The following is a 14107-nucleotide window of genomic DNA, read 5'->3' on the forward strand; positions in this document are numbered from 1 at the left end:
CTTACTGAACCTCCTCACATGCAAATTTATTAAAATTGTTATAAGGGAGGCTGTGGAACTGAGTGAATTGTCGTAGGAAAATTTACTGTTCAAGGGAATAAGTGCGTCTCTGTTATTGTGTGGCTCTGAGTGGAAAAAAACCTTTTACTTGATCTATCATGTTAATTCACAGTTCCACAGGATCCCAAAAAACATTTGCTTGGGTTTCGTGAACAAACTAAACAGGAATACATTTGTTTATAAACATTAAGCATTAAAGTGTGCATCCCCGTATATCTTTACCTTTGGCAAATTATTCCTTCTTTTCTGAGGACCAGATAAAGCTTGAGAGATGGGCAGATACTAAAGAGGCTATAAAAAAGGTAGTAAAAGATAAGTTAATTTTCTCATAATGGATCTTCCATTTATCTGTTAAAAATTTCCAGAAGTTTGACTGTAATTATATTCTTCTGCAAGGACTGTGAAATAACTGTTAGGAAGAACAAATTTGAGTTCTGTTTGCCTTCATGTTTAAAAAGCATGATCATACTAAAAAGATATATAAATTGCAGATAAACAGAAAAAGAAGAAAATAACCTTTTACTTTATTTTGTTATATTTTGTTTTACTGTGTTTTATTATATTGTGACTATCTTCATCCAGAGGAAATGAGATTAGTCAGGGGCAGGAAGTTATCCAAGGTTTAGAAAATGTTGACAGCTTTAAGTCCATCTTACTTGTATTCATGGTAAAGTAATGATGCAGAAAAATATTTTTCTAACATATCATAAGCACCATAAAATATGAAAGTACTTTAATTGACAAAAATCTATTCAGAGATCCCAGTGTGCCATGTTAAAACTAATTGAATTCACTTAATCATTCACAAAGCCGGTCAATTAAATGTCTATTTAAAGCCCAATGAACAAATGGTTCTAAGCTCACAATCAAGCTACAATTACAAGTAGACAAACCATGAAATCAAGTGCTTGTTCACATTAGTATAGGAAATTAAATGGTGTTCCAAAATGCTGAAGCCTACACGCTACATTACGTGTTTGGAAGTGTAAGGAGGCCATAAAATGGTAAGTAAAATTCACCCATGGCCAATGTTAATCTCAGCTGGGCTGCAGATGGTCAACTTCTTTGCAGATCAGGCTCATAATATCTGATTGTACAACACACAAAGATTAAAGCATTTTCATGCAGTCTAGAAAGCATATATGTGTGCTTCTATATTTCTGGTACAAAGGATTTCCTGATCCAGATCTTTAATGAAACATTAGTTTTCCTTGATATATATTACATTCTTGAGGTTTTTATGAAACCATTTATTTTTAAATTCAAGTTTCTAAGCCTCTAACTGTTTAATTATTAGAAATTATGTAATAAAAACATTTTTCCCAAACTGTAGTACCAGTTTTTATGTGATGAAGCAGCAGAAGTCAAAAACATCACTACTACTGCTAGAGTGGATGATGGACACTGGTATAAAGTACAAATTAGGTGAGTTTTATATTTTACTGTTATCTGTGTTTATAATTGCTTCAAAGATCATCTAGATTGGATAGTTAGTAAATTCCAATGACATTATATCTCATTAGCTATGACTGATACCTGAAGGTGTGCAGTTAAATAATTTTATGGCAGTGTGGAGTACAACACACCCTTGGAAAGAATGTTTAAAACTACAGGACAGTGGGACAGTGCTCATCACATCACTGAAGTACTCAATGGAAATAAATTTATTCTCACTAAAAGGAGGTACCATAGCAAAGACAAATATTCAGGCAGGGAGGTACTGTGCAGTAGGTCAAAGCTACTTAGTGCAGGAAACAGTTGAATTTCCAATGAGAGTGTGACTAATAGAAAAATACTGGAAAATAGATAGGCAGAAGCAGCACTATGACTTCTGTTGCCGTCACTGACTTACAACTCATAATAGGGTATATTACTCCTGTAAAAGTAACAATACTTGCAACTGAAGGAGTATAAAATGAAAGAAAAATGAGGTAGGTAGTAGGTTTTCCATGTTCTTTGTTTCCAGATTATGTTTGTTACCTGTCATGGCAATGTAGTGGGAAAGACAAATGTATGTTTTGAAATAATATAAATACTTGCCATTGTAAGAATCCACAAGAAGGCTGATGAAAGCAATCACATTTGGATATCTTACAGGAAATCAAAGAGGAAAAAGCACCTGGTGTTGTCTGGAAATAGGTATGCAGAAAACCAAAGTGCAGCAAGCCTTGTAATCAAACTCATAGGTGACTCCATTGTACTGTGAAGCTGAACAAAGTAATTCTGACCTACCAAATTCTGACCTACCAAAATCAACTGTATTTGATCTTGAGAGGACATCTGTGCTTCAAAAACAAGCAAAAAAAAAGGCAGAAAAAAGAGAAAGTTAGGTTTTTGTATAGTTGAGACCTCTAAAATGGCTGTCTAAACACAGTTCAGACATCTGTTAGAGGTTACCAGGGTGCACTAATATTGTTACTAAGTTAAACTGGGAATCTGGATCACTAATAAAAAGTCGATCCTTTTCAAATACTTGTGAAAAAATGTTTCTTTGCACAGGAGCAATGGTGACATGCATGTATTTTGGGTTTTTTTTTAACCAAGCAAATGTACATAGATGTGTCTAATGACCAAAGTCTGTGCTGTTAGAATCCACAACCTTTTAAGAACTTGGAAGAGAAAGTTTTGGTTTCATTCTATAGTAACATTAGACATGAGTCCTAGTGAGTCTAATTCCTATTAGATTAAAATAGGTACATGTCCTCAAGTCCAGCAAGAAGAAAGAGAACTAGCTGTTAGAAGTTTGTGAAGGGGTACAGAAGGAACAAAAGTCTCTTACTGGAGTAAGCCTTTTATAGCTAGATCTGTCCGAATGTGGCTAAATGAAGCACTTCAGCAGGACAGCTACAACTGGACCCTTAGCTTCTATGGGAAGCTGTAGTGGTGATTGTATCCATTGTATTGTGCCTTGCTGCCTCAGATGTGGCAGTGACTAGTCAGTGAGAAGGACCACAGTTTGTTGCTGCATTTCAGCTATCATCACTGTCATATATTTTTCCAGCACGGTGTACCAGGCTCAAGCTCCAGTCCACACAGTAAGACAATGCAAACTAACACAAGGAGCAAAAGCCAGTAATTCACTCCATTTGTGCTTATCACCCAAAAAGGGAATAGCATAAAACCAAACCATACTATTGGAAGCTAAAAGCAGCATAAGCTCCTCTCTGACCAGGAGAGAATAGAATACATCTTTATGACACTTATGAAAGTGGGATAATCTAAAATCTCAAATAACAGATGCAGTTTTGTTTATTTCTCTGCTTTTGACTCTTTCTCAACCTCAAAATAGAGAAAGTAGAACTAGAATTTTTTTCTACAGAAGAGATATAAAGATGATAAAGGCATTAAGCAGCTTCAGTGTGAACAGTGACTAATCAAGGACTCTGCAAGTCTGTTAAAGACAACTGAGGGAGAATACCAAAGAAGTCTAAAAAAACCCCAAGTGACACAAAGAAAGTGGAAAAGGACTTGAGACATAAAATTTTTAGTCTGTTAGCTAATTTAATCCTTTAGAATTATATTGTTATTCCGTTGTTGTTCATTTTAAGAAAGATTTAAGATCCTGAAGGAAACAAATGTATGAATACCCAAACCCTCGGTACTATAGGAGACTTGAAGAAAAACATCCTTTCCCCTGGTGCCACAGCATTAGAACTGCCATGTCATTGATGTTACTGAGGGATATATTAACGATCATGATGTGAGTGCATTTTCCCACAACTCCATCAAGCAGCAAATAACTTGAATCTATAAATCAGCCTATGTCAATAGCTGGTGAGAAAAACAACCCGCTTTCTATTTCTGGTGTTCCTTTTGAGAATTAAAAGAAAGGAAGAAAGAGTCATCTTCTTTCATATGCAGAGAATGGTAATTATTTCAGGACAGCTCAGGTAAGATGAGCCATACTGATTTTTGCTGTTGAAAGAGAAGGAATGCATACCATTTATGGGATTCAGGTTAATTAGTGAACAATTATTAATTAATCACTCTACTCACTTTAATAGACTGGAAATGGTTTTAGACATTGTTTTGAGACGACATTGTGCAGACAACACCAAGTTGGGCAGGAGTACTGTAAGAGGCTGCCCGGGGAAGTGGTTATGTCACCATCCTTGGAGGTATTTAAAAGACATGTAGATGTGGTGCTTAGGGACATGGTTTAGTGGTGGACTTGGCAGCGCTAGGTTAACGGTTGGATTCTGTGATCTTAAAGGTCTTCTCCAACCTAAATGATTCTATGATTCTAAGATCTAAAATCTTAATGGCACAGATGTCAGAAGGATTTGGTTAGACGTTGCTTCTTATTTTCATCTAGGGCATCTTCACATGTGCTTGAGTCACTTCAGGAAATGTATATGGTGTACGGAAAAGTGTAACAACCACTGCTTTACATAGTTTTTTCTTTGTTAACAATTAAATATATATTGTTGAAAATTAGATTTGATAGAGTCATTCTTGAAATACGTGTTACTTCTTTTATGAAGTTAACATTTAATTTAATGAACTGCAGTATAATACAGCATAGTAAAACTTAAAATAGCTTTGCTGAAAAATTGCCATAGCTTATTCAGCAGCTGTCTGGAGCTTTGCAAACATTGTTCAGTCTTCACAGAGCTGATTTGCAGTGAGATAAGTAAGTTAAGTTTTGAACAATTGTATCTGGTAACTTGGCAAAGTCAGGATGGGAATGTAGGAGATACTGATTGCTGTAACATAGTGGGTATGCACAGTGTGGGATTTTCTTTGTTATGCAGATGTTAAGTATTACGAACGGACATCACAGATAATAAAAAAAATGTTTTGTACTGGCTTGTTGAAAGAAACTGCTCATTCTCATTAGTTAAAGTATTCTTAATTGTTTGGAGCCCTTTTGATGTGGCCTTATGATGTAAAGATTTTTGTCTTTCAAATTCAGTAAAAGCAGTGCATTTCAGCTCCTAAAGATAAGCCATCTGCAAAGAATATACTGCCTCTACAATATCATATTAAATGAAATAAATACACTTAAAGGTAGTGAGTGTTATGTAATACAAGTTGAAATACAGTGAAAATTATATAGTGATAATATCTTCCTTTTCTGCTTACAGGGGAACATTTTATTGCTTCCTTTATCCCACAGAAATAATTCTTGGTGTGAATAAAAGAAATGTCACACCTTTTAATGTTTGCAAATAAACGTGCCTATTACTGTCAGACACTACCCTATATCCAGTTCTCGTAGTTCACCAGAATATTTATGCTGAAAGTAAAACAGCAGCATTGCTGAAACACGTTTTTCATGATGATGGAATATTGTGGTAACAACAGTTGTAACAATTTAATAAAATTGGTTATAATAAGAGGACTGGATTTGCATCAAGGTCTTGGATAACTTGATAATTTTGGATAGGGCATAACTTTTTGCATCAGGTTAGTCTTTATTTATGGCATTGGCTGCTAAAACTAACATGTTGCCAAGGTTTGCCTCAGAGCAGTGCCTGAGAGTTCTGTTTTATGTGGAAGCTAGTGCGGTTGTTTACCAAGTCTAGCTATTAATGAAAATCATTGCAGCTGTTTCACTCACATATATGATTGTATGGTTTCGTTTCTTAAGAATGTTACCAAGGAAGTGAAAGAGCTACAGTGAAAAACAGATAATGGGCAATATGCCACAGGGATTGGATTTCTGCAGGGTATTGTGAAGGGAAGGAAATGTTAAAGGGACTCAAGCATTGGGAAGTTTACATGTTGGGTTTTGTTGTGAAGATACCACTACCTTTCTGGCGACGCAGAGGATGCTCTACCGCAATCTTCTCATTCCAGTCCTTGTAAAACTGCCTTCATTAACTGCTTTAAGATTTATCTTCTTCAATCTTTGTCATCAAAACAAGTTGATACAGTAACATGTATCACAGAAACAGGCCAAATTGCAGCAGCATTGTTGTAAATGTGTCCTTTTCTTGGTCTGCTATGCTCCATTTCAACAATTATTTCAGTACTTCTAATAATAGTGTCTTAATTTCATTGATTAAATAAAAGAACATTTTTAATTTTACTTTTAATCTCAGATCACATTTGTCAATTGCTTTAGCAAATATATCAGCTTATAAATTGATTATGCAGTAGATGTCACCAGTACAACTTCTTTCTTCTAAAAAAGTCTATCCACTTTGAACATTTTTTAAATCAACAATAACCATTAAGATTAGAAAACTGGTTCAGGTGCTCCATCAGTCTAGAAATCAACAGCAAAATGTGGTGATTTGCTTTTTTAAAGAGCGCATTGTTATTCTCCTTTAACTCATAATGTTTGTAATCTGAAGTTTGCAGTAGTTAACTGTATAACTTTTGGTGATTGATTTTCTTGGTTTTGAGACATAGATGTTTTCTAATTCCTCTAGTCAGAAAAAGGTCTTTCTAATCATGCCATAATGCAACACATGCTCGCTCTGGAGCCTGTATATTGCTTGTTTTTGATAGCTTTTTATGAAGGCCTGAGATAACCCATATGGTGCAAAATATGCTGTATTTATTATCCTTCACAATACGCTACAAAGATCATATTTTCCCTAGGGCTTTCAGGCAGGTAAGACAAGCAGATGATAGATAAAGTGGTTAGAAAAATCTGCAGATGTTTCCCTGTTTTTTTTAATTTCACTTTTATTGTAAATTCCTGTTTTTATTTTATCACAAAGGTGCTGAACATTGGCCTTGATTTTTAACATGACAGGTGAAGAGGTCATCCATCTGTTCTTTCATGTACTGTGTAAATGCCTTATACTCTACTTAAGGAAAACATGCTTAATGAGCCATCTCCTCAAAAAGCAGCATAAGCCACAAGATATTAATAGCAATGGCTGCTGCTAAATTAGAGTAGAATTGTATTCAATATTTATATAATGCCATAAGGGGTGTATTCTTGGTAGAATATAGCTTATGCTCTTTTCATTTTCTGGGCCTCTCCCAAGGAAGCTATCAATCAGTGGACTTCATCAGCTGCAAAACATTTGTTGATGTGCTTGGACGTACCCAGGGTTAAGCCTGATTTATATTTATTACCAATACAAATGATCTAGGAAGCTGGACCTCTAAACTGGCCACTAATGGGGTCCTTACAAACACACTTTCCTAGCCATGTCTGTGTCGGTCTTTTTTTCAGTCCCTCCTAAAGTGCCTAGTGTAAAACTAGGGGTGTATGAAATACAACACAACTGCTGACTTACCTCATAATTTCTAATTTTTGTATAGTCTGAAACTTTTCCCAGCTCTGTGGTCTTACTCAGAAAAAGTCCAGTTCATTACATTTATTCTAATTCATTTATGATTAACACTGGTAATAATATGGCATTTCTTGTTTCCTAAATTCCACTGTATCTTGGTTCCTAATTAGGTTGTATCTGCTATGTACTGTCTAATATCCAACTGCAGAGAGGCTAAGTCAATGAAAACTGATTTGAGAATATACTTCAGATGTAGAGGCTTTTTTTTAAAACAGAACCAAATTATAGAAACTTTTGAAATAATGATACTAATGTCAAGACCTGGATTTGTAAGGCAGAAAATAGGAATGAGTTGATCATGAAGTATCAAGAAAACTGGAAGGATTCTTTTTTGATTTGTTTTGGGGTTTTAGGACAGAGATAAAGAAATTTGACCTAAAATACTTATGGTGAGTATCACACAGAATAACAGAAAGAAGTGAAGAATATCCCTCAAAAAGGATGTTCTGGAATACATCTGGAAGTAAAAAAGTACTGACTTTGCAACAACAAAGAGTGGCTGTTGGCACAAATAGCTCAAAAAATGGGAAACTAGTATCTAGGTGCTGAAGATTTCTGTTACACGATGACACTATTACTGTCCACTAGCAGAGCATGACAGTGCCATAGAAAAGGGAACGCTGGATTGAAGCAAGAGAATCAAAGGAGATTCTGATTTGTGAACTGTGAGATTAAAACAAAATTTTAATAAAAAACAGTAAATAGAGAAAAAGTTCTGAAATCTTTCTAGTCATAATCTATCTTTATGTGTTTTCCAGTTCATTCTACTAACCTGTGCAGTAGATTTAGAGAGAATTAACTGTATTTTAATCCTTTCACAGATAAGTAGAAGGGGAGTTGGGCTAATAACATTCCCTCCTGTGACTAATTTTATTCATTACTTTATCTCATAAATACTTGATAATTTAAATGTAGCTTAATGTATCTTTCTATTTGGAGGTCAAGTGTTCAAAATAAATGGTGGTGCTTCCTAAGAATAAATGGTTAATCAATAAAGGTTTTCAGATTGTACTGGGTTTTTTTTCCCAAAAACCTGATCCTCCCTTTTTAATGACTTAGAGCACTATGGAAATAATGATTTTGCAGATGCTAGAGAGGAATAGCAATGTAAACACAAATACAGCATCTCACTAAAAATCATCAGAACTATTGAACAATAATAGATAAGCAAACTGGTCTCTACATAGGTTGAATGCTGAGGATGCATCGATGATATATGCTGCTGAAGAAACGTTAAGGAAAGGGATAGGCAATCAATGAAATTGAACTTACCCAGTTTGCTTTGTGAGTAAGCATTGATTTCTGTAGCTGAAGATTATTTTTGCGTACAAATACCAGAAATTAGTTTCATGTACAGTGTATCAATGCAGCTATCTTCTATTAATCTTAAGTATTGTCATAGTACCAGTTAGTTTAATTCTTTTTTTCTGAAAAGAGAACATCTTAAACTTCAGTAGTAGAACTACTGTCTGTTCTTTGAAGTATCATTATCGTAAAAAACAAAACTATATTATTATTTTTAGATTTGCAAACTATTCATTTTTTCCTTACTTATAATTGCCTTTCTTTCTCTGTCTTCAGTAGAAAAAGTAAAGAAACAACATGCTCTTTCTTACTGGCTGCTGCATATCACTAAATTCCATATCTCTTAGATATACTGTCTCAATAATTTATGTATTTGCCGGAGGCTTTTCCTCAGGATATGTCCTTAGCTAGGTGTCTGTTTAAGCATATTTAAATCCTGTTCTATCCCATGTGATCTCTATAGTAACTCTTAACTCCATTCTTCACATTATTTGTTTCCCAAATTGTTCATAATTTTACCCTCAGACTAGCCCAAATCGATAATTTTCGAAGTAGTTACAGTATTGACTGACATCTTTTATACATTTGAAATATTTTTTTTTCTTATAAAAACTAATCAAACACATCAACACCCTATTTCCAAATGGTTTTTGTTATTTGGGAAGCAGACCTAATATATATAATACACACAATCCGGTAGTTTCTTTTACATACTTCAATGTGCTGAGCCCTTTGACTTCCTAAACAAAGTGATTCTAAGTCCTCATGTTTTCACATGTGATGTCAATGTATTTTATACAATATATGCATACTAATTAAGAATAAATACACCAGAAACAAACAGTGTTGCATTTAGATAATATTTTATAGGACTTCTTTTCCTGTTTATAGATGACCATGTTATATTGTTTGAAAACTTCAGAAAAACATACCATAGGCTACCATTTTTATCTAAAATAAAATGTCTAAAATTTCTTGATTTCAGAGTTTCAGACCAGAAGGGACCACTCATCTGACCACCAAAGAACCACTAGGTTGACTTCCTTTATGTCATAAATGATCAATATTTTGTTCAGAAAGCCACAGTCATCAGTCAAATCAAACCCTTTTTCTTAAATATTTTCCTAATTTACATTCTACTGTGGTCACCTCTTCCTAAACCCATAGTATTGGTGAGAAATTATTATATTCAAATGATTCCAGCTGGCAAACCCCAACCAGTACTGCAGTGAAAGCTGAAAATAAAAGCTGGGTGAAGATTCCTTTCTGACCATGCTAACCCTGTGTCTCAGATACGTGACCCTGGCTATATGAACAGGCAGTAGCAGACATCCCAGAGGTGTAATTCATTCTCACCTCAAAGCTTTTTTCACCTGCTAGATACCCTTTCACCACAAAACTCAAGCTCTGCTATTTGAAAGATGTCCCAGAGAACGGAGAAACAAAAGTAATTGGCCACTTCTATACTGGGGGACAAATGCTGTTAAGCACTGTGCATTGCATCCAGAAGCCTGGAGGCATAAGTTTCATGAAAATCATTGTACTGAGGCAGGTATGAGGCAGCATGAGTATTTGAAAGATGATGCAAGCTGCAGAAAGAGGGATACGCAGACAGCGGGACAAGGAGTATAGCTGTCTTCTTTATTCAGAGCTGTATGAATACTATGCACTGTAACTCCTACTTAGTAAGAAGGAAGCTGTCTTGCTACTTTATCCCATGATACCCTTTCAGTCACAGTCATCTGGAGTCAGGGGGATAGCTCCTCTTCTGAAAGCAAATAAGCTTTGTCTCCCTGAAGGACATGGAGCCTGCAGAGAGTCTGCAGCAACAACGCAGACTGGGAAAATCCTGGAAAAAAAAAAAAAAAAAGTGTGTCTGCTTGCTGTAGGAAGGAAGCACTAAGGTGAGCCTTGTAAGGTCACAGAAGAAAGGAGATTTTGTTTCAGACCAACAATAAATAGTAAAGAATGTATTCAAGTCAGAGAATAAATTTGCGTTCAAGCCTTTTATTTAATCTGTCACACTTATTTCTACATTTTCAGTATTTAAAAAGTTACCTCTTAAAAATCAGGTTAGCTTGTGCTCTAAACAATGTCTGTCTTAAAAAGAGGGATCCCTTTTATGTCTTTTTGGAGGTCACTTCAATAAAAGGGGGACAATTCAGAGTCCCTTCAAAAGAAAGCTATTGGCCTCAGGGAAACATGGTGGTTTTTTCTGTGTTCAAGCTACTTTGTTCTCCCTCTGTGTGTTTTTTGTTTGTTTGTTTGTTTGTTTTTGTTTTGTTTGGTTGGTTTTTTAATCTGGCTACTGGCTCATGTGGCCAGACCTTATATAAAGAACTGATCCAGTTAAAAATACATGCTTTTTTGTTTGTTTTCAGCTGAATGATTTCCTTAATGCAAATTGCTGTGCAAAGAACAGAGATGGAACATATGAATGCCCATGGAATAAAGGCTGGAACTTAGTCCTTTACCCAAATTGCCAGTCAGACCACACCTATAGATGTGTAAGAAATGCCAGTGAGATGATCCAAGCTCCACCATATCTACTGTACATATTAACAGTCCTCCATTCACTTTCAGAATTTCTCTAAAATATTAAAGCTTGTCTTCTTAAAATGAGCAATATAAGTGTCTTTCAGAAACAAGCTTTCTTTCAGAAAAAAATCATGCTGTTATAGTGCTGATGTTACATGAGCATGCTTCTTTCAAACATTTTGTAGTAAAAATCTCAGTTCTGCATTGCCAGACATGTCAGAATACCCTTTGCTATTCTTAATTCTCTACAAGTGCTTTACTCATTCAACAAGAACTAAGGTTTCCCAGAGAAAGCAGGAATAATGGAAATGGACAAAACCGAGAAATGATGACAGAAAAACTTGGCATTAATATTTTCAGATCTTGAGTTAGTTTCCAGAAATGGACGAGAATGAAATTAGACTTTCATCTTGCATATCTGTCTCAGTATACAAAAAAACCTGCACTGATCAAATCTTCTAATACAACAAAAGGTTATAACTAAGTGCATTTGTATGCAGCTAAATAATAATATTTTATTTTACATCAATGCAATATAAAGTAATCTTAGTTGGAGTGAAAAACCATCATGAAATTGAACCTCAATATGTTGGGCATGTTTTTCATATTCCACAAAGAGTGACTATTTATCATAATTTTAATATGAGTCAACAGAGAACAAGCAACTGCCTTTTTCTAACAATGTAATTGAATGCAATGGATTTAATTATACTAAATTGATCATAATAACAGTTAATAGTAACTTAATACCTCCAATTAGTTTGATACAAACTGTTGTTTTACAGCCTCTTTAAGATAAATGCTTACTTAGTCATGCCAAATCTTGGGTACAAATCGCATTCTACACCTTTTCAGAACTCTGCCATCAGACAGTCAGAAGTCATAATTTAGAGTTATCAAAGGGACAAATCTGTAGTGTATAGTGATCTGTTCTTGCTTAGATTATTTAACTAAATAAATACTAATAATATTTCTGTCATTGCTACTTCCTTATCCTTTGGATCTCAAAAGAGCTTGTTAGTCTTACTTCTAAGAACGAAAATGTTCTACTTCAACTTCTGAAACAACTTATTGCAGGGACAGAAACATAAAAACCATAAAGACTCTAATAACATGCAGCATACCTAAAATTTTGTTCTATGTTATTTTCTGAGGAACATCAAAAGATACTTATGGATACACTAGAAGTGGGTTCAATGTTCTGTGGCTCCCTTGGCTTCATGTCACAAGCATAGAATGATTTTAAGGAGAACAGAAACAGGGTATAGAGACCAAAAATAATGCTGGCATGCAGAGTTGATGTAAATATGAATTCCCACTGTGTATCTATCTTCTTATTCAGTGCAGTCTTTCAGTTTCACTAGAAATAAAATGTCAGTGTTGCAAATCTAGATCCAACTCTAAACTTGCCACTGTCTGAATGCTTGAATATAGTACTGTCATTTGAGCCAAGCTTTTTCATAAATGAACCTGTATTAGCATCTACACCAACTTGGAAGAAGTGCATATTGTTTTCTAAGTTTAATTTCTGTCAATAGCATTTAAGGTTGTTACAATGTGAGAAGCAAGAAACTTGAAGGTTTCCAAACTGCAAAGACAGAAATGGCCAGAGGCATAGGTTATTGTTTTTTTCTCTGGCTAAATCTATAATAGTAAATAAAACTGAAGTCTGAAGGCTGTTCTCTGGACCTGAGGCCAGCTGACAAGTCCCAGATCATGTCTATAAAAATACTTACTGCAAAATAATAGTTTGGCAACATTTAAATTAGGAATGATTCCTGAATTGCACTAACCAGTGAACTTTTTCTGTTTCAGAATTGGAGGCGATAGCTAGCCTGGGTGGCAACTGTAACAGGAACTGTGATAACTTCATAAAAATACGGATGATTTTGTGTCAGGACTTAAACTCATGTTGTGGACCTTTTTAGTTTAGTAATATAAGTGTAACCTCTGTGAAAAGAATGAGGGGGTACCATATTTATTCATTCCTTAGAGTATGAAACAAAGATTTTTTTTTTCCCCTGTATTCTTAGAGAAGTTTGCATCATGCCTTGTCATTAGCTTCGTTGTTCTTATTTATTTAGTTAAATCATCCTCTAAGACCAGAATAAAAAATCAGCTCCAGGTCCAGGAAATATGAGTCTGCTGTCAGAGGGAATGAGAAAAAAATATGTTGTTGACTCATTAGTTCATCAGCAACATGAAAGTGTGTGTTACCTGGTGTCTCAGTAGGGCACAGTCGGCACCAACAGGTGTGAGCAGTCTAAAATGATGCATCTTACTGCGGAGAGACAATTTAATGACTCTGAGTGTAACTCTCATATTTTCTATTTAAATAAATCTACTGAGGGTAATATAAGATTCTGCCTTATTCTCTAAATGTTATTACTGCAGGGTTGGTTGGGGTTTTTTTTCTGCTAAAGAAAAATGTCACAGGACTGAAGAATCATAGGATAATTCGAGCTAGAAGGGACTTTGGGAGGTCTCTAGTCCAACCTCCTGCTCAAAACAGGGCCAGCCAGGGGGTCAGGCCAGGTGGCTCAGGGCTTTGTTCAGTCAGGTTTTGAAAACCTCCAAGGGTGAAACCTGCACAACCTCTCTGAGCAGAGAGGTCCAGGGTTGTTTCAATCTCAAAGTTATCTCAAATGCCTTTGCAAAGCCTTACGGTTTTTAAAACCAGTACTGGGTCGACATTGATCCCACCTTTTAAATGCGCATTAAGAAAATGTAACTCTTAATTGTCTGTCAAAATATATCTGTTGGTTTGTTGCAATTTTACAAAAATAAATGTTCTACTGCAAGGAGCAGTTTGAGTGTGAAACTGGAAAATGAAATCTACTAGATACTAAGTGAAAACAGAGGGAAACAGGAGGTGGCTTTGATTTTTTTAAGCTAAGAAACCTGTAAAAATGATAATTAAACACAGTGAAAATGAAATATGTTTC

At 35.2% G+C, this 14107-nt stretch overlaps 1 protein-coding gene across 1 annotated transcript in view; it reads left to right on the forward strand.

The window, feature by feature from the left end:
• EYS (eyes shut homolog) overlaps nucleotides 1–14107 on the forward strand; it is an 888772-nt gene that overhangs the window by 567176 nt on the left and 307489 nt on the right. Inside the window, exon 28 of the mRNA XM_064448569.1 lies at nucleotides 1394–1485. Coding sequence (XP_064304639.1) covers nucleotides 1394–1485 — 92 coding nt within the window. The remainder of the gene's footprint in view (nucleotides 1–1393; nucleotides 1486–14107) is intronic.

The sequence above is a fragment of the Phalacrocorax carbo genome, chromosome 3 (genome assembly GCF_963921805.1).
Source record: "Phalacrocorax carbo chromosome 3, bPhaCar2.1, whole genome shotgun sequence".
NCBI classification, from domain to species: Eukaryota; Metazoa; Chordata; class Aves; order Suliformes; family Phalacrocoracidae; genus Phalacrocorax; species Phalacrocorax carbo.